This window comes from Pempheris klunzingeri, chromosome 13 (genome assembly GCF_042242105.1).
Source record: "Pempheris klunzingeri isolate RE-2024b chromosome 13, fPemKlu1.hap1, whole genome shotgun sequence".
Taxonomy (NCBI): Eukaryota; Metazoa; Chordata; class Actinopteri; order Acropomatiformes; family Pempheridae; genus Pempheris; species Pempheris klunzingeri.
Window position 1 is genome coordinate 10,956,751 of NC_092024.1, and position 25,246 is coordinate 10,981,996.

The 25,246-nt window shown below is 43.6% G+C and overlaps 2 protein-coding genes across 2 annotated transcripts in view; one reads left to right on the plus strand and one right to left on the minus strand.

The window, feature by feature from the left end:
• Positions 1-516: 516 nt before the first annotated feature.
• Positions 517-11,942, plus strand: tgfb3 (transforming growth factor, beta 3). The gene is made up of 7 exons (XM_070841968.1): positions 517-1,273; positions 5,646-5,809; positions 7,137-7,266; positions 7,412-7,519; positions 9,913-10,069; positions 10,652-10,805; positions 10,891-11,942. Exons 1-7 carry the CDS (start codon positions 928-930, stop codon positions 11,047-11,049), a joined length of 1,218 nt encoding a protein of 405 aa, XP_070698069.1. The 5' UTR covers positions 517-927; the 3' UTR covers positions 11,050-11,942.
• Positions 11,943-11,950: 8 nt separating this feature from the next.
• ttll5 (tubulin tyrosine ligase-like family, member 5) overlaps positions 11,951-25,246 on the minus strand; it is a 44,070-nt gene continuing 30,774 nt past the window's right edge. Inside the window, exons 28-31 of the mRNA XM_070841967.1 lie at positions 22,556-22,754; positions 19,833-20,029; positions 16,402-16,484; positions 11,951-13,725 (exon numbers count right to left, since the gene is read on the minus strand). Of these exons, the coding sequence (XP_070698068.1) occupies positions 13,673-13,725; positions 16,402-16,484; positions 19,833-20,029; positions 22,556-22,754 (532 nt within the window). The 3' untranslated portion in view covers positions 11,951-13,672. The remainder of the gene's footprint in view (positions 13,726-16,401; positions 16,485-19,832; positions 20,030-22,555; positions 22,755-25,246) is intronic.

Consider the following 25,246-nt stretch of genomic DNA (forward strand, 5'->3'; position numbering starts at 1 on the left):
TTGCTGTGCACCTTCAAGATCCCCTTTGTACAATTTGGCCTTCAATCTGCGTTTGCCTTTATTTTGGATCTAGTCAATATTGTCCAAAGACTCATAAATTGTGAAATTCAACTCAATGACCTCCCAGCCAGGCTAAGAGACCTTAATTGTTGGAGATTTATGAGCACACAGCAAAATATTGCTTCATTCCAGTAAAACATAAAATACCAAATGTTTGGTCCTCTCCATCCGTAGGAAGCGCAGAAAACAAAGATATTCCCTTGATAAATCACTGCGATCAATGAGGTTTCCTTCTCTTCTCTTGCGAAATCACACATTGCCCAATATTGCTTGTGCCCAATATGCTTGTTCTCAAGTTTGTCAACATACAATTTGGCGTCTAATTAAATGCATTGTAGAAGAGGACACATCTCATTGTCCGAGCAGAGGCTATAACTCGCTGCCCCTCCCTCGAAAACGTCACAGCTGGTGACTATAAAGCACGAGTGAGAGTGGAAAGCGCTGGAGTGAGTTTGAGGCTGGAGCGCAGGGGGACAGGAGGAAAGGCGCACTGACTCCATGAGCACAAGTGGATGGAAAGAGCTCAGTGCAATGGAGAAACTCTACCGTGGTGCAGAGGTCGGTGCCCTGTAAGCTCGGGAAGGAGAGAAGAGATGCATTTTGCATGAGACAAGGGGGAATGAAGAGTAGGATAAAGAGTTTGAATGAAGAGTTGAGATTATTTTTTCCAAAATGGCACGGATTTGCTCCCATGCAAATGCGCATTTTGCAAAGATGACATAGCACTTGAGAAAATGGGAATCCTCCAGGAACAGGACTCACTCACGACCTGAATGAAAAGAGAAAAGGGATTCTATGCAAATCGGAGTTTAGTTTTGTTTTCTTTTACTTGACAAGCCTCGGTTGTGAGTGAACGCAGAGCGAAATATGAATCCGGGCAAAGCACTTCTGTTTTTCCTCCTCTCTAATTGTGTGACAATGACTCTGTCGCTGTCCACTTGCACCACTGTGGACATCGACCACATAAAGAAAAAGAGAGTAGAGGCGGTCCGGGGACAGATTCTCAGTAAACTCCGGCTGACCAGTCCGCCTCAAACAACAGGTCCAAGTCAAGTACCGTTTCAGGTTCTGGCCCTTTATAACAGCACCAAGGAGCTCATTGAGGAGCTGGGGAGAGACAGGCACCAGAGTTGTGGACAGGATAACACGGAGACTGAGTACTATGCCAAAGAGATATACAAGTTCAACATGATCAATGGTCCGCCAGAAAACAGTAAGTTCATTGTGTTTGATCGTGATTATCCACGTGTTTGTTTTGCAACTTAACAACACTCACATAATAAACTACAGGTCTTTTGTGATCTGGATGTGGCTGATTAAGAATATATAGGGTGGAGTGATTATTTGTGGTCGGCAAGATGTTTTATTTTGCCAATGCAGCCGACATTTTCAGAAGCAGATGCTCAAACTTGATCCAAATGCCTTTGTAAACCCGCTTGCGTAAATCTATTTACGCTCATAAAACCGACAGCTTTTACCTGGCCCCGATTCAGCATTATTATAGGTGAGGTGAGTGAGTCAGAGGCAGAGATCTGATTTTTCCAGCTGGCGCTCAGTCCACTCGTGTCTGTGCAGCTTTTACGCACAGACGCGCCAGTGAGCGGTGGAGCGGCGCGCAAAGGAGAGGGCAAAGTAAACAGTCTAATTGGAATGAGCACCATTCCTCATACATACCTCACACCAAAGCCATGGGAACTCCAGCCTAAGTCTGACACATTCCTAAGCGGGGAAAATTCTCAGGCAGTTAAGTCTAGTATTTATTGCCAACTCCAATACCTCATTTCCATTTTCTGGCCGTGAGTTTCCCAATATTTTTCATCCACTGTTACGACTCTCTCACTTCTATTTCCCCACTATTTATTTCTAATAGCTAGGAGCCGAGTTGCTCCGCGTTATGATCTAATTCCCTTGTCCGTCCATATTGGTATTTCCTGTATAAACTATGGTTCATTGATTGTTCCAGAAATCAGAAACAGAAGCTCACTGAGCGGCAGATTCTCCGGAGAAAGTCAGTTTTTAAGTGGAGGAGTTGGACCCGTGCCTGTTCACGGTCAAGAGTGGGTTAGTGCATGGTGTTGCCGTTTTGAAATCAACAGGTGTTTATGCTATGCTATGACACTAAGCAGAGCCTCTGTCGGTTCCAGCATTAACCCTGAATCAAATCCATTTCACAGGTCCCACAAAGTGCTTCTGACATTCAAAATACACAGCTCAGGGTTTATCCACTGGTCAGAGGTAGCCAGAGCTCCCAAAACAAACAGAGGTCTAAGGAGTGGGATCAGTGATGGCCAGGTGCCCAGGACACATCACGCTGGTCTCATACTGTAGGCCATACTGTAGGTGATAATACAAGACATGAGTCTGACTTACTGCTGGCAGCACTTCCCGCACTAAACAGCTTACCCAAGGAGGATGTTAATGAAATCAACAGATGGTGCCAACATACATTAATTAGCACCTTTCTCACCCTTTCCATTATGTAATTTGAAAAGAGAGCATGGCATGTTGCAGTATGTAGAAACATAACGTCTGTCACCTTGATCATTTTGCAGTGTAGTTCATTTTCATTCCTCCTGGATATAATGAGTTTTACATTCACCGTTTTTGGAAGGTGGGAGTGTTTGGGAATATAGTCAACTATGGCTTTTTTTTTTCATACCCAGTTAAAAAGTTAAACAGAAACTTTTCTCTCCTACTTTATTGCGCCACTTGCTCCACTCTACTTCTCTTAGACACTACTACTAATGCAAATGAAGGCGTTTGCCATTTATGACCAGATGAGGCAAAGTGAAGACTGGGCAGCTCAGATCTTCCTTTTCTAGGGCATCAGAAGGCCAATGTGACTCATTATATTATCATCTTAAACTAAATGCTGTGGAAGAAATGAGATAAAGACATAACTGAACCGACGATTGACCTTTGGCAAAAAAAACACTTTAAGAATCCACTGCTGCTTAAATTACAGAGATCACACCTTGCACCCCGAAGCATTGCAGGTTCAGTGAAATTTTAAGCCAATCACTGACTCAGTGTTGGGTCAGTAAAAAATGAGGACTACTGCTGAGGACAGCAGGGTATCTGATATATGGGATAGTAGAAAGATGATGTCATCTGAACAAACAGAGACAGAGGTCTTCCCAGAGAGACAGCATCTCTCCGCCTAACTCCCACGCCTTTACCATTTTTGCTTCCTCATCCTTAATCAAGTGGAAAAAAAGATTGTTTTTCTTCAGAAATCGAGCCACATCACGTTATCTCATCTGCTGTAGTGGCCTGCCACACTCAGTGTCTTGCCTCTCTCAAATACAGCTATTTAACCAAATATCAGAGCACTCAAACCACTACTTTCCCAAAGAATTTTCTCTTGCCCTCTATGAGACACCCCAGCAGCTGGCTAGCACCTGCTGCCTTATGCTTCCTATTTCCTTTGTTTACTTCCACAAAGATCTGGAGAGACTTACATCACGGACAATCCTCCGGGCAAAAGAGCAAATAGGTGATTCCTGAGAGCTTTTATCTGGGAGTTTCAGTGTCATGAGAGGAGAGGATCCCAGACACAGAAGAGTGAGCGTGTGTCAGGGTGTGAGGTGTGGTCAATAGCATCTGGGCAAGGCGACATCTGTCCCCAGGCCTTCCTCTGCAACTTTACCTCCAAATCCCTCAGTTAAAGCCCATCTATGGTCACATTAACTGAGTGTTAATATGAGAATGAGATCAACTGGGCATAATTTTGTTATTCAGGCTTTTATATGTGACTATAAATACACTTTTGCAAGCGTGTTAATGAGACTGTTGTGCAGTAAACCTCAATTTTCTAATTAGAATCTTATTTAAGAACAGCATGTAATTTAGCTGAATTAGTAGTCATAACTGTGGATCTAATTTGTTTACTTGCATAGTGTTTGAAATATGCATAGTATAGTTAGTTATTTAAGCTAATATTTTACACCAAAGTCTTTCATTTCTGAGTGGATTTATGAGTAACAATAAGACCCTGGAGAGGCGTACTGGCTTTAATCTGTGCTGCTGTAAGTACTTTACAGGTCAAACTTGTGTCAGCATCCTGACACTCAGTTTTAAGAACTATCATCTAAAAAATGGTGGGGGTCAGTAAACTGGTGAATGTATTTCATTTTAATTATGCAAGCAATCCCCTCCACTCACCAACATGGAACAAATTACCTTTCAGACCCTTGGCAAAAATAAGCCATAATGTGAAATCCACCTAAAACCGTTGCAATGGGAAAAATGAGGTCATCCAAAAGGAAACCAAAGACTTGATTAGAATTTCAAATCTCCCCTCGAAGTGGGGCTTTCCACCTTCTGTGGGGGAGTCAGGGGGGGAGGGGAACGGAGCAGTGAGTGAAGGGAGGAAAAGGCTACTGAGGTTTCCTCCTTATAGATTGTGTGGAAACACTGGACAGATATCTGGCTGGGGATGAATGCTGAAAAGGTCACCTATAAATAGGGAAAGTTGAAAAAGAAACTTTGTGGAAATATCAGATAATGACTGGGAGGACACTGAAATAGGATTATGGGTCAAATGAAGTACAGATACTCGGAGATGTGCAAGTTCCTTTTGCATGACACAGAAACAACTGAATTTCCATTTGTCCAGAAACAGCTCGAGGTGCAAATCAGCTAAAGGTGCAGTGCCCCTTTCAACCACTAGCAAATCTGAAACTCGGCAATAAAGCTTAAACTTGGAGTAGTAAATTAGCCATGGTTTGGCTGTAAATGACTGTTTCCACTTGGCCCATAAAAAGTTTGCTATGTGCTTGTTTTGCTCAACACTGCATGTGCTTGGCCTGTTAAATTAATAAACTGTTCAATGTCGTTATGGTATCAAAGAGGGGAAGACTTCAGTGCAACAGGAAGCTTTTCAGATAGAATCACAATGTGACCATTTTATTTAGCTGATTCCGCTAAAGGTCAGTGTGCTATCACATACACACACACCGTGAATACAGCAAGTTGTTGCTTGTCAGGCGTGCACTTAGTGGTGTTACTGTCACGATGGAGTCGCCCTCCTCGATGGTTTCTCAGGTATTGTTCTGCTTCAGCCCGTGAGGCCACATGTTCCTCTGGGTTCCAGGGAACACTTGGCTGCTGTCTGAGCCCTCGGAGCACCTGTTGGGCTCCAGATCTGGTGGGAGGAGGAGCACGCTGCCGTCCTACTGCAGCCTGCTCCACCACATGGGACATTTGGTTTTCATTTAATGACTTCAACTTGTTGCGAACTCGGACCGCACAAAGCATAAGCAGATGGTTGGCGGTAATGGCCCACGTCTCTCTGGAATGGACCAGAAATAGTTAAAAAAAAGTTTTGTTTTTATCTGCAAACTATCTAAAGGGGAATCCTCTGCAAAAAGTGTATCAATAATCAGAAAGTAAACATGTCCACCCCTGTGAGGATGTCAGTGGAAAACAGGCTTTGGTAACATGCACACAATGAGGTAACAGATGGATAAGAGCTTAAAGGAATTCTGACAAAAGAAACAATGAGAGTTCCAATCTGATCGTTTTATAAAGGAGATATTCAATAACATCTTTACAGCCACTCATCATTTCCACTTTACCTGCAGATGACCTCCCCTACTGCCCTAAAGGTATCACCTCCAAGGCATTCCGCTTCAACGTCTCGACCATGGAGAACAACTCCACCAACTTGTTCCGGGCCGAGTTTCGAGCCCTGCGGATTCCCAACCCCAATGCCAAGAGAAACGAGCAGAGGATTGAGCTCTACCAGGTGTGTGAACTGACCATTCATTTTCACTGTTAGCAGAGCGCGCGGGGGGGGGGGGGGTAATGTGCTCTATTTCCCTCAGAAGGCCTGTGTAGGTCAGAGAGAAAGATGAAAACATTTATATTAGGGTGTCCAGCTCCCTCTCTCCTCTTTTCATGTGCTGATCATTATTCCACGTGCTTACGGTCAAATGGATTCTACATTAGGACAAATTTAAGAGCTCGCACAGCCGTCTTTAAGAAACCCTAGATTACCATTCGGCAGTTTCTTCTTTCTCAGCTGTCAATCTCAAAGCAGTTGTCCATCCTTGTTAGATCAAGTAAAGTGTTATGCTTTCAACAAGAGATCTGTATTCGTGTGTTTATGAGAATTTTTTTCGGGTTAAAGCATGCATCTGTTAGATGTCTGTCTGTGTGTGTGTGTGGGGTGGCAAGGATGGATTTTTTTTTTTTTTGTTCGGTTTCCTCATTAATCTCCCGTGAGAGACTAGGAGTAATGATCAGGTTCCAACATTTCCTGCCAGGGAGACAAGCGTCTCCGGACTGCATACTGCCTCTGAGGCAAGGCGCTGGCCAGCGCTGAATACAGACTGTCGGGGCCTCAGATTGTTTCCAGGGGCCTAGGAGGAGATAGAGGCAGGGTCACCCACCGGGGGAGTAAATGGAGCTGCTCACTCGCCCCCACACTTTTTCAGGCTGGAGCTGATTGGCAGAGGGCTGACGCTGGCAGTCCTCTGGCCCCTCGTTCCCACAGGAAGACAGATTAGATCCTGACAATGTTCAGGAACCTGGTTATCCATAGCACTGCTGTGGGGCTAAGTGCCCATACCCGCCATCCAAACACACACATTTCTCACTACAGATAAACACCTTTGTTCAGAGAGGTGCTGATGGAGATAGGAATGTCTGAGCCACACTGCTGCATTTTCCTCCATCGTCGGTTTCGTACTTTTGGGGCCTCCATGTGATAACACAGTTAGGACATGAATGCTCGTAATTATACCTGCAAACCCTGCTTTTTTTCTGAACTGCGTGACACTGCATCTGGGACCCCGGCTAAAGTCAAAATTTGAACTGCTGATGTGAAGGACAGCCAGGTTCTCATTGGCAGGAGGGTAACACACAGGCATTAACTTGCAAAATGGGGATATCAACACAGGGAGTCACTTTTTCCATGAGGAGTAGACATTTGGCCCAAGGCATGCTGGAGAGTCTGGCTCAGACAGACAGCTCTGGTTCTCTCTCTCCCTTTCTGTGTGTGTGTGTGTGTGTGTGTGTGTAAAAGAAAGAGAGTTTATGCAGCTGGGTCACATTTTCATCTTTCCTCACAGATCCTCCAGAAAGACGACCCCAAAGCCAAACAGCGCTACATTGGGGGCAAGAACGTCCTGACCAAGGGAACGCCTGAGTGGGTCTCCTTTGATGTTACAGAGACAGTGAGGGAGTGGCTGATGTACCGACGTGCGTGGGACACCTCAAATTTTCCTTGCATCACACCTTATTACATATCCTGCCAAAGAGAGCTGGTTCATTTGAAATGAAGGATAATGGCCTCAGGGAAAAATGTCCGCTCCTTACATCCCTCTGCTCTTGTTTCCCCCTTCAGAGACCAATCTTGGCCTGGAGATCAGTGTGCATTGTCCCTGCCACACTTTCAGGCCTAATGGTGACATTATCGAGAATGCCAATGAGGTGCTGGAGGTCAAGTTCAAAGGTGAGACTGCATCTATTACCTCAGTGATGCGAGATGAAGTAATACAGTTTGGATTTGCAAGCTTTGTTGTTTGCTGGTTACGAGCCTTTATCAAACAAGGTAATAATAGAAGAAATTGGGTAAATAAGAAAAGATCTCTATAGCAAGGTTTAGATAAGACATAAGTTTAACACATTCACAACAGTAATGTTCCAGCTGACTCGACAGTGACAGTTCAGCGCTACTCATAAAATAGTTTGACATTTTGCCAAATATATTCATTCATTTTCTTGCCAATATTTCCTTCATATTTGGCGTACAGACATGAGAATGGTACCAATCTTCTCATCTAACTCACAGTAAGAAAGATGTCCAAAAATGTCTAAGGATTCCTTTAAATATCCTGCATATTTCTCTCCCAGATTGAACTAATGTTTTCTGCCTTCATGTTGTTTTGAAAAATTGGGACTCAAAAAACTCCATTGTCTTCAAGTATTCTTTACTATTTATATTTAATTTGTCCCATTTTAAGAGCACATCTCACTCTCGGTCTCATCTGTCGTGCAGGTTTCCATCATTTTTTTTGTAATGCCCCATCTCTATGGCCAGACTGTGGTCGCTAAGTCTCTATTTGGTCTGGATTTGCCTCTGTTTTTGATCTCTCACAGTGAAAGGATGTTCCGCCAGTTTGTATTCGTGATCAAGAGCCAGCTAACATTTCCGTTTGATTTGTGTTTGATTTGTCTAATGTTCCACAAAGGCATCTGATGTTTGTTGAAAAATTTGGTTTATCCAGATTAACGCTACTGAGGGAATGCTGGTTTTAGGATGATTTGCATTAGTGGGTCACAGGGCCGACTATAAACTGTTATACTAAAAGGTTTGTTTTGGGATCCAGTAGAACTTAACAATGCCTGGTTTAGATGTTTCCAAGATGTCATAACTATTTTTGGATTATTAGTTATCAGCTAATTATATTAACAGTGGATACTGGCATGCATTGGCTGGTGTTCTTCTGTTAATGTTAAAGTGAAAACAGACAACCCTCACAAATCCAAATGATCACTTTCTCCATTCGAACTAAAAACCCTGATCGCGGCTATGATGAAGGCAGAGTAAAGCTTCCATTAGTATCAATAAGGAGGCAGGTTGTGTTATTTACAGATATCCTTTGCCCATCCAAGCTTCACTCTTGTTTTACATCTGATTTTTATCCCTCTTCGCACTCTTAGCCTCCTACATGAACGAGGTTCTTCTTTTGCTGGATAGAGTTTCCACAGTTGCCATGGTTGTTCAGCCATCTACCATTTCTGCTACTGGGGATAGCTACCAGGAAAAAGAAAAGTGCTCTTCCTGTTTTGGTTGCGCAATGATTGATGCACTTCTTTTGTGCCACAAATCCATTTTCCCCGAAGATACATACTACATACTGAAAGTGACGCTATAGGAATCAATCTAACAACATATGGTGTCAGCCATAACACGGTGCAATCAACATTAACTTCATAATGACAAGTTAGAGCAAAAAAAAGTTATCTATTCTCACTCTCATTCTATAGGACATCTGGTGTCGCGACGTTGTCAGAGTGGACTCTAAATCTGCAATTACAAATATTTTAGATGAAACATTCTGCATTTATGTTTCCTTGATTTCTTAATTTACAAAGACTCAACAGGCCTTTTGCTTCATCACATTCACTGCCAAATTAAACATGCCTGAGGCGTTGATTGTGCAGAATATGTTCTGGGGCAGTGTTTCCAAGGATGAACAGCAAATCTGGTCATAATACAACACTCACAATACTCTCCTTATTATGACACTGGTTTAAAAAAAAGGTTCCTTTTAATCCAGTCATCAACATGTTCCTGCAGCAGCAATACCTATTGAGGTCTTTTTGGTAAGATAATGCGTTTTCTTTCTAAGAGGAAGAGAGAGACACAGAGCATGGGAATACAATTGATCTGGTATCTCACTTAGCACTGGGGCCCCCGGGCCCTCGGTCCTGGGAACACTCCCGACTGGCTTGGCCACAAGGAATGTGCTGCCACGGCGCTCAGACGCTTGGCCCCGAATTAAAGAGAGGCGTACATATCCACCAGCAGCATCTCTCCTGAGATATCCACTGCTTTAACTATCAGGGGTAGATTGGATGAGCAGACACAGGCCCAGGGGAGAGAACAGAGGAAAGAAGGAAGTTGGGGACCAGTGCTGAATAAGGAGAACGATGAAAAGTGAGCCAAAATGAGTGAAGCTCTGCCTGGATGTTACAGTATCCTTCTGTAAAAGTAACAGTCGGCTACACTGATTTGGGTGAAGTTGTGTTTCCACTGAAGTCAGCTTCTGAGGTGCGCAGATCTTTATTATTGTGCAGTTCTTCTTGGCATCCTCTAGACTAAATGACTTGCTCCTGCAGGTATGGAAGCGGACTATGACGATCTGAGCCGTGTGAAAAAACAAAAGGATCAGCTCTACCCCCACCTCATCCTCATGATGCTCCCTCCCCACAGGCTGGATGCCCAATCCTCCTCCCGCAGGCGCAAGCGGGCACTTGACACCAATTACTGCTTCAAGTAAGGCACATTTCCTCACTCTGGAAAATGTAATACACTATACAATAATATTGTTCATTGTCTTTATTTTTGTACGATAATTTCTTTGGCTGTACCTGCAGTGTGAGTTTTGGAGATCTTAACATTGGGCTACTTAAAATACTGTAAATAAAAAAATGCCCACTATATCTGTCATGAACACGAAATGGAAATTGTCAGCTGTCACGTCTCAAAAAAGATGGCAAGGAAGAAGGGTACATGGGCACAGAGTACATAGAATAAGCTTGTTAATCACCTAGACGAGCATGACAGAGGTATTAGCTGATGCAAGTCAGGATCTGTCCCAGTACTAGAAAATGGTACCTCCTTTTACATGCCGTCTCTTCAGCTCTGGATTCCCTCTGTCAGGCTGACAGGCAGCACCAAAGACACCTGGGCTGACTCCAAGAGGGAAAATAAGGGCACACCTAAGAGTGGAATTTCTGAACTTCTCTCTCATCTCTAGCTGTGAGGTCATAGGGAGGAAAATGTATACAACTCTTAAAATTGCGTGTTATCTGAGAAATGAAGAGTGCGATCCTCTCTGTCTTCTCTTGTCTGCAGCAATTATGAGGAGAACTGCTGTGTGCGACCACTATATATAAATTTCCGGCAGGATTTGGGATGGAGGTGGATCCATCAGCCTGAGGGGTACTATGCTAACTTCTGCTCTGGTCCCTGTCCTTACCTACGTAGTGCAGACACCACCCACAGCTCGGTGAGACAGAGTGCCACAACACGTTTAAGCCGTGAATCTGTTCATGGGAACTGTGCTTCATCTCCCTCTGCTCTTTCTCCGACAGCTGCTGAGCCTGTACAACACCTTGAACCCCGAAGCATCCGCCTCGCCCTGCTGTGTTCCTCAGGACTTGGAGCCCCTCACCATCCTGTACTACGTGGGTCGCTCCCCTAAAGTCGAGCAGCTCTCCAACATGGTCGTCAAGTCCTGCAAGTGCAGCTAGACTTCAGGGCTTCGGGGTCCCGCGAGAGACATGGCTCTCAGCACTACTCAGGAGCGGGTATGAGGGGTTAAAAAGGGGGAGCGGTACAGTGAGTCTGTCCTCCATGAGTGCCTCCAGCCCCTGCTTCAGCCTTGCCCGATCTCTCTCAAGAAAAACAAAGATGCAGTCCACCACTCTGCTCACAATCACAATCATTGGCAGCATGTACCTGTAGAAGACCTGTCAAACACCACTTCACTAGCAGCACTCTCAGACCCATCAGACCTCTTCAGCAATTGCCTTGTATCTCATGTTTTTTTTCCTTCATATTCCAGCATTTTGAACAGCCTGTACCTCAGTGTTGCATAACATTCAAAAGGTATTCAAAAGCCTGTTTTCAATGAAAGACGAACAGAACGATAATAGTCTTGCAACGACCACTGCATTCATAAGGACATAATAATTGCAGTCAGAAAGAGTAAATGACTGAGAACGCAGACTGAGCTCAGCATGATAGGAACACGTCACAGAGGGTTGCTGAGAGCAAACACATCCCTCGGCCCCCGACACACAGGACACCTTTGAATGTCCGAGCTGGAAACTGACGCTGTGCACGCCACAGCTCCCTACACTGTTTGCTTAGGATTCAATGCTGTTGAATAAAAATGACCGTAGGAAAAAAATAATAATAAGAAAACATGCTGGAAACCAACCTTTATTTCAAAGTAGTATTTCCATGGTTATGTTTACCTCTGTAATACAACAGGATGGTGATTCCAGGGATCGTTTTTTTTTTTGTGTTTTAAAGTGAAGCCTTTCTGTTGTATGAGACGATGTATGTCACTAAGTGAACACTTAACTAGATCACGAACTGTAAATGTTTTTCTTATTACTCTTGGAAACACCTTTTTGTAATTAAAAATGGACAGTTGGATAGAATGGTTCTAGTTTTTTTTTGTGTACATTAAATATTTAAGGGAACACTTTATTTTGAAGGGTAATAGGGTGAAGTCAGATGATTAAAGCCCAGTGATGACAACTTCCAGTGTACAGCATGTGTGATGAGCAAATACATTTACATGGCATGATCATCCTGTTTTAATGTTTTCTAGGTATTCATATCAATGTTAGGGTAAGACTACCAAGATGACTATATAAATATCACATTTCCTCGCTCGTGCGTTGTAAACAATCAATAAGAGACCAGGTTAAATGATCAGACTGAAAACAACTTTGTATCACCACAGGGGATTATAAACATTGAATTGGATTCTATTGATTCTTGTAATACAACAACTGTAATACAATACAACTGCAGTAAATCCACAACATGAAGTTTAACATCAATCCAACTACAAAGAAATACCATCAAGTGTATTAAAACAAGTTCTGTTTTACTGCATTGAAAACTACAATCTGTGCAAAGTCACTCTGATGATAATCATCAGTCGATATGACAAACACATGCATGAAATTCAAGTATTTCTGTCAAGGTCATCATAAACATACGCTGAATCTATATAACAGAAATGTTTTATTCTATTTACACGCCCTGAGTGAACTCACTAAATGGTCCCAAGCAACACAATATCCACAATTACTCTGCTGGTGCAGCATTAACCTTCATTATAGGAAAGGCTGTGCATATCCATAATTACTCTTTATGTTATGCTTTGAGCTACAGAAACAGCCAAAAAGGCTAATAGTGGACAATGTACGGTAAATAAAGACTGTTGCAAGAACAATAATTTACTTAAAACGAATATATTAAGTTTGGTCCATCAAGGGAACTCAACATCAACATCTCAACAGTTTACAGGAATTATCACAAGCCAACTGGTTTTTATTTTTTACCTAAAACTTCAACATCCCAGCGACACTCTTACATCGTCCTCGTAAATGGAGAACAGCACCAACCTTTTTTTACCTACAAGCAAAGGATTCTATATGTTAATGCATTCTTGGAAGATGGCCATAGAGAGAGGGAGATTTGGCAGCAATTTGTCTTCCAACATGAACCGGGAGAAGCCACACATGAAAGGAAACTTCTCTGCACGATGAGAAGCTGCTCAGGCAACCTCTACAAACACTTTTTTTTTTATTACCAAACCCCCCCATCTCATCTCACCTGTTTGTATAACTTTTTTTGGGAAGAAAAAAATGCACATGAATGGCAAGAGGTGCACATGCCTCTGCATGAGCAAAGAGTAAAAAGTTGAATCCGGTGGTTAAAATGCCACTGGGGCTTGAAGAACCATCTGCTGAAGGCTATCTGTCAGTGAAATCTCTCTGTGGCATCAGTTGCATGAAGAGAATGAGGGCGGGCAACTGTTGGTATATAGACTGAGTGTAGCCAAGGGGGGCATAACGGGGGCGGGGGGGCTGAAAAGGCCAACTGATGTGGAGCTGCGCAACAAAATCCCAACCTGCGTCAAAGCTGGGCATTCCTGGCTTCCCAGACTATCTTCTCGCGTGTCTGTGGCTGTATCAAAGAGAAGTTAATAGGGCCCTGTTCGATGTCTGGCATGCTTTCATCTGTCGCTGTTGTCCTCTCCCAGAATACACCTCTGTGAGGATGTAGTTACATGCAGAGACACCTGTCATGCCGGCAGAGGGGCAGGACGTGCCTCTGGTCGCTTTCATGTCATCTGTGACCGGGCTCCTGACCCTGGAACAGCTTGTGGTACACAGACAGACCTGGAAAGCCACAGATGAAAGCACAGTTAATGAAAAGAGGTGGAAGCGCCACACAAGGTTTTCCCTTCAGCCCCCACGTGTGCACAAACAGAAATCTTTAGGGTCAAACCTGAAAGAGTGTTACTTCGAAGGAGACCATTAAAACCCTTTCCTCTGTCCACCGTCTCTATAATCGTTCAGGGTCACGGAGTATAACAGCCGATCTGCTCAGTCATCAGTGCTTAGCCTTTTGTCTGGCTGTCCCCTCATTCTCAGCCCCCTCACTCCTCATCCTATCGGCTGGCACGCGGCCAGGCATCCAGTAGAAAAGGCATTCCAAGTACAGTTAGAGCTGCCGTGTTTGTGCTCCCAAACAGTATTCCCTTTCATTCCCTCTCTGCACACTCTGTTTATTTTGGTGCTCTTTTACACCGTGGGGCCTGACTGAGCTGGAGAACGAAAACATCTCCCTGACTTCCAATCCGATGACATGACCGCTGGAAGCAGCTTCCTCTAGCTCAGCAAAAGAGAGATAAAGGGACAAATATTCTCTCTAGCATATCCCACTCCAAAGGACAGAGTAACACTTTTTGGATCTGCGTGTGCGTGCAGCTTACACTATAACACTAAGGAAGCATGCACTGCTGTCATTACATATATTCTACCATATCTGCTAGTAATATAGTTAATAAAATACAATGTTAAAGGAGAGCTAGAAGCAAGGTGTATCAGTGACTGCTTCAAACATCAAACATTCACTAACTTAACATAATACATCCGAAAAGGGGATGACAGCCAATAACTAACTTCCTTTCCCAACAAGGCACCAAGCAGTCTTATTTTGATAGAGAGACGCCTAAGCTATCCGTCCTAACACGATCAGACTCCCATTAAAATGGCACAAGTGCAGCATTCATTTCCTTCTCAAACTGAAAGCAATAAATCTCCACACCGTCACCAGCTGCGGAGCCCTGAGAACTTCAAGAAAGCTTCAAGGGTTGCATTGTAAAACACATGTGGTCGATATAATCTTGGTTTGTAAGCTTTGATCGGTCCTAATCAAAACACTCCCCTTGTCTCATGTCAAAAATGAACAGAAGAAGTAGGGAAAAGTTTTCACGGGATAAAGGGAGAGTTGTATAAGTAAAGAGAGGAAGAGATTAAGAGAGCGCACAGGAGAGAGATAAAGGGAGAGTGTGATTAATGGTGGTTGACAGCTGATCATAGAGAATGCTCTCCATTTGGACCCACTCTAACTCCCTGTCACAGTCGATCAGTCGAGCTCAGTCATCTCGCTACAAAGGTACATTGGGCAGGCAGAAAGACCTGACGCACTCCTAAGCTCCACAAAGGCTGTGCCCCTTCTAATAACACCCTCCTCCCTCCACACAACACCACACTGAGTCTCTGTTCAACTCCCAGTCTCGTTCTCAATGCATGGCTAAACCTGCCTTGCTAACTGGTTTTGGTTCTGGGATTCATTTTTTCTTTGGTTCAGAAATTCTTTTTAAGTCAAGAGTGAGGCATCTCCCCCACCCTTTGCGCCCTGAACGACGGAAAAAATGCATTCATGAAATTCAGAAGCTTCTCCCAACGGATCCAGTTACAGTAATTGATGAGTTTATAAGATGTTTGTTAACCTAAGCCAGCCTTCATAGTTTTGGGGGGAAGAGGGAGAATGAAAAGAAATGTTCTGGTCACAGACACGTGCGCTCGTTTGGTGGGGGGGGTGGGGGGGGGTGCACAGCTACTGTGTTTTTCCGACAAGCTGATCTCTGGGACTGCTCCGTGACACTCACGTGATGTGATGAATGGTATGATTTGCTAACGCTAATGTATAGTAGGTCTACGGAAAAAGCCCTTGATCAGACAAACAGATGTGTGCATCAGCGCAAACTGCTTAATATCACTGTTACTGAAATAAGCTCAACACTTCGCTCAGGATGGAAAGATTTGTGGAAATAGGGCAGGACGACAGGGCACACGTGAGCGCGTGCACCCACAACTGCTTTGCATCACTCATAATACACTTAGCAAAGACTGAGCTACATTTTTCATTCTCTTAGTGGGATTTCTGGGATACAAACGGACAGTTCCTTTGGCGGATGGACAGGAATTGCGACTGCGTAGGAATGACCAACAGATGGGAATGCCCGAACTGTTCCCACCACTGGATCTCATTACAAAAGAAAGATGTCATCACTGTTGTGCCTCTTTATCCTTCAGCAGTAATCTGACCTCTAGTCTTGGACATGTACCGACTATATGATCAAACAGCAAATTACAGCACTGAGAAGTTTGTTTATGCTCATGCAGATCTGGTTGCTTGAACTCCACTTGGCATTTACTCTAAAGAGGATCACAGCACACGTCATTCTAATTCAATAACCAATGAAATCTCACTTGTGCTTTTCTAACAAGGTTGTAATAAAAGATTGTACACTATTTATTATCACGACAATGATAAGGAGTTATATTTTACAGTGTGCAAAATTCATTTAAACATCCTGCACACCCCTGAGCAAGCAGGAGCTGGCTAAAAATATCCAGTGGTGTTTATCAGTCCTCCATGGGGAATGTCCACTATGCCTGGCTGTAATCACTGACACTGGCATAAAGAGGGCATAACTCCCCCACCCAACAGGCAAAGTTACAGCATGAAACTAAGCACGTGTATATCTGCAGCATCAGACCCACCTGTTTTACCACAGATGGCTTCGTAGACTGCATGCTGGCCGCTGGATACACTTCCACTGGCTGAACTCTCTGCGGACACCTGCCTGTTAATCAGACACAAGATAAGTGTCAGTGAAGACCAAAAAAAATCTGTTCCCATCTGAAAAGCAATGCTTCCTTACCCGTGTGGCCTGGGTCCGTGCTGTTTGAACACCTTGATGTGGATTTATTCAAGAGCATCGTTCTACTTAAAGCGGAATATTTAAATAAATATGCAACAATTGTTTTTGACAACTCATGACTGTTTTAGCTTATGTGTGTGTGCATGGTGTCACGTGAGTCATCTTCTGTCGAGGGAAAAGTGGAGTCCATTTCAAATATTCCCTCTGTGTGTGCAGCCGGTGGAGGCTAGTGGGGGTTAAGTGTTTACTGAGTGCCTCTCATGAGCTATTGTGACAAGAGGGGGGCAAATTCCTGCTTCTTGTCCTGAGTGATGTGATTTTTTTGGGGTTATTACTGACTATGTGGACCTGAGGGCAATAGCTACAGACAGAAAAGGTGCATAGTCTTTCTAATGGGGTGAATAGACAGTGCAGTACACAGTGCAGGATATTTACCTCACAGGGCTTCATACAGAAGTGTGGAGATCACAGACATGGGATTACATAGCTCTTTTCACATAATCAGACAGCGAATGCAGTGTTTTCACAGAATAAACCATTATAGGAGCTAGTGAAGCGTAGAGCAGGAGCAGACACGTCTGTAACCTTATACATTAAATCTGTTAAGCATTTTTTAGGGGGAACAATAAATAAAGCTTAGCTGGCATTAACCTCTCGCCCCATAACAGCAGCTTGCCAAAGGAGCATTAACAAGGTAATGAGGGTACACACTGCCTCCTTGTAAGGGGCTGCACAGTTGTTCTTTCATACCATTACACAACCACAAATAGAACTGGCCCACTTTAAGCGTGGCATACCTCGACAGGAAGCAACCGCTTTCATATTGAAAGGGGAAAAAAAACTTGACCTCTGGGGTTCTTCACATCACTTTCTTTGTCAACAGTCTCTCACTCTGTCACTTCAATAGTCAGGCAGCAGCTAGAAACGCTGTAGGTGAGAACAAAATCTGAACTTGCAGTATGCACAAATGATATATAAGCCTAAAGTTGAACATTTCACGCCACTCACAGAGGGCAAAAGTCTTTGTGTACACAAAGCTGATGAGTAGTTTTTTGTGCATTATGGTGGCTAGTATGTCTTAATGTTACTCACACTGCCCAAAGGGGATACAGTTAAACCATAAACACACCTTTGGCAGCTTCTGTGTGTATACAGTATCCCGTGAAAATAACTACTGTTGTGGCTGATTAATAGGGAGTGAAAGCAGCAGCGAGGCTGACATTAATGGTGCTGCTGTAATTGTCACCCTATTAGTAATGCCACACGACAGCCTGGGTTTCCGTAGTTACAGCTGCGTCTAGCCAAACCTTGCAAACAAAATACCAAACAGGCTCATTTATTTGTGTTACAAATTGCTCCTTTCAAAGCCTTCACTGAAGTCATACCACTGTGAGTCCTTGCAGCCCCTCCAGTTGGCAGCTGTGGTATGTTGATAGACCAGAGAGCCCTGCCCTGCTGAGTAGATACCAACATGAAGCACATTTGCTTCAAGCAAGTGCACCACATGTTAAAAATCAAGAGGCACCGTCACTTAGAAACTTTGCCAAGGTCTCTTCAGCTTCCTTTAATCTCCAATTAAAACTAAATGCTGACTAGTCACACAGTCCAATCACTGGACACAAGTCAGCAGTTTTGGACAAAGCTGACTGGATAGCACTCTTGTAGGATACTGTCGTGCAGGCGTCCAAACAGAGGAAATCATTTGGCTGCATCAACAGAAATCTTCACTCCATTTCCTTTCCTAAACAAGACCAAAACCCAAATGTCATTTTGATAAACAGATTCAACTAACAACTGTCAATGATCATCAGTGCTATATTACTCATGGGAGAGCCAGGCGAGGCCAGTGCTGATAAATTTGTATCAAACAACAGTTTTACAGTTTAACAGCTGGCTAGAGGAAGGTGTTTGGAGGGCTGGATAACCTTGAACTGTTTGAATACACCCAGCACAGTGATTCTATTATGAGTTGGAGGAGCTTCGGCCTACCCCGGGATGCATTTCAGATGTGCTTCAATAACAGAGTATTGAGTTGCCCCTAAAATGAGCGCTGGAAATAAAGGGAAGCAACTTATTATCCCACCATTCTCTGCAAACAATCATCTCCTTTCTCCTGGACAGAGTTGACTTTTTCTCTGTCATTCTTTCTTTTCCCCTCTCTTTATTCTTTCTTTTCATTGTTTCCATCAGTGCATTTTTGGTCCTGAAGCTTCCGTTTTTCCCACACTCTCCCCTGTCACACTGGTCGACCACAAAAATGCAGGACAGAGGAGAGTGTGAGGGGGCTCTGGAATTCCACATGCGAAGGGTAAACACAGCCACTGCCAGGAAGACACACACACAGGAGCAAACACAGCACCTACCCGGCTGCCCTAACCTATTCTACAACCTCTGTGCAGCACCCCTGCCCTCTTAACTCTTCACTTGCCAGGTAGCGTTTGCCCAGTCAAGTAGGATGACCGATTGTCACACGTCAGCAGAGTGAGGGCTTTGCTCGGCGCTACCTACTACTCTCAAACGCTGCCGTTAAGTGTGTCAGCAGGTCTGCAAATGCAATGAATGAATCAACTCGAGCATTGGGCAGTCAGATAGCTGACAACTCACAAATGGTATGGGCTTCACTCATACATCACAAAAACAGTCTGTTTTCCAATCCAGCTGTGTCCTTCTCTCCTCTCTTCCCTCGCATTAGAGGAGTGTGACAAGCCCTTCACAACTGCAACAGCGTGCTTTAAACAAACAATCAGCCCTGATCACAAAGGTTTGCTGTTGTTGTGTAATTTAGCCAGATGTTGCAGTAATAAAGTCATAAAGTAATTGAGGGAAATAGCTGGCAGTTCAGCGCTGTTTCACTCCTTTCCTTTTATTTTCCCTTCTGTGCTCTTCAGCTTATCTCCAAACCAAACAGGATTTAAATGGCGCTCGGAGCCCGGGCCCCTCCACTGAACCACGCTCTGTTTATGGTTCAGGCAGAAATCAGGCCTGTGATGAGGTTGTTTACCGAGCAGGCAGATACACCCTGCGGCCAAAAGGCTGGGAGCACTCCACTGCACACATATTCTAACTCTCATTAGCATTAGCCATGTCCTCTTGAACTCACCGATCCCATGCACTTTGTCTCGATCCAAAAGCAGCGGCCAATCGATGCCACCCCACTCTAATCACTTAATGTGATATAAATTACATGGTGACTCTCAGCTACACTGGATTTAAGTTGCATAAGGAGTCAGAGAGAAGTCCGTCAAGAGTAAATACACTCATTGGTCTTACTTTATGAGGCGCTTTGTTGCTGTTCTCCTGATCTGTCCCTCTCTGGCACTGCTGGGTGGCTTCGGAGCGAGAACAGGGCTAATACAGGTTTGGATGTGGCTGTGATTGGGACGAACATTAAAGGTGGATGGAGGGCAGCTGGATGAGCTTGTGGGAGCCTGGGCCTGTGGAGTTCTTGTCTGTTCTGGAAATTGAGCCTAAGAAACAAGAGAGACAAGTGTTATTTAAGGTCACGTTTTGGCACGTGTATATATTCTTTTTTTGTGTGTGTCCTTACCAAACTCCAAACCCAAAAGAGGAATAAGGAAGTGTAATCACATTTGGAATGGGTTAGTCATTGGAAAAAAATGTGGTCTCTGGTCATTAAGGTGAAATATCAGTGCTTGACATGAATTAGTGCAGATATTAATGAAATGCCATCCAGTATCAAAACAAGCTCAACATTTTTTTGTAGCTGGCTCCATTGAGAAGCAAATTCCTCACATTATATATTTGTTTGTACAAGATCTCTTCAAAGGCTTGGGAAAGCAGAAATTACCGTTTTCTTTCTGACATAATATTTTAGAGCCACATTTCACCCTGTCCTTGCACTGCCGGGGAATGCTTTGCATCCATTCCTTCCACATCTCTGCAGCTTTATACGGCTATCTAACAAGCTGATTGTTTTCCAGCTTCACAGTGCAGCCGTTCAAAGGGCCGGCAGTGTGACAGGGAATATCTGATGTAATTTGTGTGTTGATAAATGAGAAGCTGAGTTTCCAGGTTGCGAGGCCTATGGCCACAATTCAGTTTGAGCGGGACCAGGAAGGGCACCTTTCTTTGGCTGCCAAGTGGCCCGGGGCCAAGCCTGTGGAGGAGCCGCACAGTCTGCACCCAGTAACTGGAACGTGGAGCTTAGCGCCGGAACAGCCCCCTGTCTCTTTCCCTCTCTCACAGAAATACACACTCATACACACGAGTGCACAAGCACTCACACTACATGAAGCACTTCCTTTTGTGTCTTCACTGTATCCAGAAAGATCAATTGATTAGAGTTCAGGGATATTAAGTATCAAAAGACCAAAGCCCCTCTCTCCTGTCACTATAGAGTAGTCAAGTCACTGACTAAATCCTGGGCCAATCAAGGTGCATGAGCAGCAAAGAAAGACTTAAACAACTGTCTCTAAAGAGACAAAATGAGTGAAACAGTAATACATGCAGTGAGATTGAAGACCCCAGTTTCAGAAGAGATAGGCACTGCTAGGTCAGACTGGCAGAGAGACCCATGTGGATGGAATGAGCGGGGAGTAGTGGCAAGGATTTTAAGGAGGGATGTCTGATGTGATGGTGAGATAACCATATTCAGAGTCAGCCCTCCTATGACCTCAGCCTGTGAGAGTTGAACAACGGGATGGCTCTGTTGTAAAGTCATTCTCCAAAAGTATGATGGGACATGTCAGCAGTAAAAGAAAACTTTGTCAACTGCGTTCAGAGTATGAAATGAAATTGGAACAGGAATGGAACGGAGGAAAGGCAAGGGATCACTTTCATAAAATGCCTTGCGTAAGGCTGCCGCTCCAAGCCAAGGGAAATATCACCTCAATTGTATTAATTAAGGCCCGACCAAGATGATGAAAAAACAATGACGTGAGAGCAACTACATTACTCAGGACAGATTGGAAAAAAGTGGGTGCATCCAATCATTCCACCCTGTAAGCTCTCCCATGGCACTCTCCTGTCTCCATTAATTGATGGACTCAACACAGTCATCTGGAAAATGAATAAATACCCTCTTTCCTGTTAAGATCCTCTTTCAAACCAACTGTACAAAACAACGGAGGCCCTATCTTTTTTCTCTAAACATTAAAAATTATGCCACTTTAAATGACCGAGACCTCTCTACCTTGCTAATCTCCCTCTAAAAACAGCCAAATCACATCTGTCATGGCTAGTCAGGCATGACTAAAAGTTTTTTTGTCGCTACATTACTACTGCTGAGAAAATCAAATCCCAAAATTTTATTTGTGTTGCAATGGGAGCACAAATGGAGCTCAAATGTGATATGAACTGTAACGGTAAGACTCTGTACTGGGGCCTCTATAGTGCCCTCATGGGCAGCATTCCTTGATTACTCACCTTCCAATAAAAGCCTAGCTGAGCCACTCAGCCAAACAATGTAATCTTGGGGTGAGGAGTCATATTTGGCTCTCCAGGAATGAGCCTCTGTTGAGGAGGATATTCCCACCGAACACCATTTTGTTAAGTGGTTTGGAAAGAGATTCTCAGAATAGCTTTGTAAATGCTAACATGAAAGCTTTCCCCTTGATGTGGGTGTATTTTGTGCTATTTTGGACAGCGCTGTGCTTAGGTAAGGGAATATTCCGTTCAGACACAAATATGAGGGTTTTCCTGAGTTATAGCTGAATAGTTCTCATACAAAAAAGGTTGGAGCATTTTAAAGGAAGCAATCATGAGGAATTTAAATAGTATCACCAACAAATCCCAGTAACATGATGCTATTGAAATCAACAGCACGTAAACACCCTGGGCTGTACTGAGCAGGGAATTCATTTTTCCACCAAAGGTTCAAGCCTGTCTGACAGTAACTTCCCAATAGAGTACTTGGGGATGAAAGTTGACCTTTAGGAGCTCATTGTGCTTTGTGGATAGGACACTTAAGTTCCCCATGAAAGATAATCAGCGTAATCATTGAAGTGTCACACAAACCAAAGTCTCCTCCATACCTGATGTCTGCAATGGCTATGGTCCAGACATTGTCGAGACTGAAGTCTTTGCTGTTGCAGTTTCTGGATAGCAAACTGAAGCTGGTAGCTTCCTTGCGTGGGCTGGTAGCGCTGCTGAGGGTTCACCCCTGTCACCAAGTTATAGGCACTCTGCATCTGCCCATCCAAAAGACCCTCCTCATCCTTCAGTGGCCGGTGGCTTGGAGAGCAGACACGAAGAGAAGTCAGTTAAAAGGTGAGAGAATTTAAAATCAACAAAGCACAGATTTGCTTTCCCTACTGAATCACACAAACAGAGTTGCTTTGCAGTTAACAACATTTGTGTGTTTGTAACAGCTCAGTGTTGCCAAAAATTCCACTCTAAGAGGAACTGAATATCCATGAAGGTTTCACCTCATGTAGGAAAACCCTCTATAATTCCTCCTGAAGAAAAAATTGAGTGAGACGTTTCCCCCTGCTTTCAGTATTTATGCTAAGCTAAGTTAACTGGCAGCTGATTGTAGCTTAATTTTGAGATCTTTGGTCTAATTTTTGGCAGTAAATAACTGCATTTAAAAAAAAAAGGTCAAACTATTCCTTTAAAGTTTTACTATGCTAAAATATGACAAATCTACTTTAGTCCTGAAGCATTCTTTGTTATCATCAATCCAATCTTAGTTTTTTTTTATTCTTTATTTTATAAAGTATCTTATACATTTTGAGAGAGGTAAAGTGTGCACATAAGAGCAATAAAAAAGGGATATCAGAGGAAGACTTGAGAGGAAATAAAATCAATGAGGTTTGCTAGAATAAAACTGATATTTTCCACCACGCAGAGATTTGTGCTCTCCATTTTCCAAATCCCTTTACTATCAAATGAAGCTACTACTGACCTACTACTGACCTGACCTTAATGACCTGGAATACTGGTAGAATGTGCTTGCTTTAGTGGCTCAACTGTGAGCCATAACGGAAGAATATATGCTACCACCGTTTCCTTGTCAGTTATTCTACCATGTAACCAAGGTTGTAGATGTGGCAGCAGCTAATTAATTCCTCGACAACACTGGCAAAAAGTAAAACAGAGAAGACAGCTCGCAGTGTCCCAGTCAGTGGCTGCTGAGTCCACAGAAGCCTCAAGTCAAAGTGTGCAAATCAGAGTCAAAGTAGAGGGCAAGCCTGTGGCAGACACAGGCTGAACTAGAAACCTTTCCTCTTTGCCTCAGTGCTCCCTGAGCTTCACGTTCCATTCACATCACAAAGCCACAACCTGGAAAGCAAACCTTTTGACGAGCTCCACGAGTTTGTAACTGGATTATCTGTCATTAGAACTAAGCCTGTTTCAGCCTTTTTTTTTTCTTTTTGGCCCCCGCTAAAGCAATGAGGTGACCGGACTCCCCTTCTGACAAGCTTAAATTGAGTCTATGTGGAGTGTGATGTGCTGCTGTATATGTACCACCTCAGCCAAAAATAATGCCATAAAGATCACTATTTGGAGTTGCAAGGAAAAGTACAATAGAGAGAAAAAGAGAGAGATGCATGTACAGTTGAAGAAATGTGATCCCTCTGGGTCATAATGACAAAAAGGTTCTTGGAAATTCCTGCCATTACATGCAATAACATTTGTCCATTGGTCTAGAGTAAAAGAAAACACTGCAGACTTAAAATCACAATAGCTGCTATATTTATAGAATCAGACTATGATAAGCTCTAAAATTAGAATTCAATTAATCTTGAACAACAATACACACAGTGGGATAATAATCTTGTGTCGCTCAAGTGAAAAAGTATTCTTGTCCTGTGTGGCCAAACAAAGACACAAGGGATCTTAAACTGATGTGAACATGCTATCCGCCCATGCATTTCTCAGTTCACATAATGGCACATATATTGCAAAAACAACTGGTGTGACCACGGGCCAATTCAATTTTTTTAGCTTCTGGAAACAAAGGCTTGTCTGTGAACCTTGCAAGGCCAGAGATCCTACAACGCCAGGAGACAAAACAAGAGCTCGTTCTTTGTTTACAGCAGTCATTTCCTTTAGCTTGGCTGCAGTTTGCACACTGGACCACAGGGACCTTCGGTGCTACCATTTTATTAGCATATGGTCTAAAACAGATTATTTCTCTGGTCAAGAGCATATGCTTTCCATGAACACAATGTCACAGTAGGACCCCAAGGAGAAGTCTTGTCAGACAGGGCTTGTCAACACAACACCACACAAAAAATACGACCGATCACCATGAATTCAAAACCAGCAAGAGCTCTCAGTCCAACACAGTGACCAATGAAATAGGGGAAAAGAACTGAAAGAGAAGAACAGTTTTACATCTGAGTTTCTCATCACTAGTGCAGCACATGTGTGGAGGTCCAACTATCTGGGACTTCCCTTCCTGCCGGACTTCTGCTCGTTGGTGTCGGCTTACTCCCCGCTGAGCTCGCCATCCTTTAATATGCTGATATGACTTACTGTAGAACAACACAGCAGTGCAAGTTGAGCACATGTGCGGCATCAATCTAACTCAGCGTGAACGTGGGAAAATGGACGGCCTGAGATGACATCATGCCACAGCATCTCAAAGCCCTGCCTGGTCAGTGTAAACATCAGCTGCTTCAAGAGTAGGAGGGTATTTCCAGCCATTACCCTGTTGTTTGTTTACCTTGTTTTATTGCAACAACATGACACTTGGTACAGCTGTCCTTGAAATACAA

Bases quoted from the DNA above. Each gene is read 5' to 3' on its own strand.
- tgfb3 (XM_070841968.1), top strand. From the start codon at position 928: ATGAATCCGGGCAAAGCACTTCTGTTTTTCCTCCTCTCTAATTGTGTG. The intron at 7,520-9,912 runs GTGAGACTGCAT...TTGCTCCTGCAG, and splicing joins GCTGGAGGTCAAGTTCAAAG to GTATGGAAGCGGACTATGAC. The intron at 10,070-10,651 runs GTAAGGCACATT...TCTTGTCTGCAG, and splicing joins GACACCAATTACTGCTTCAA to CAATTATGAGGAGAACTGCT.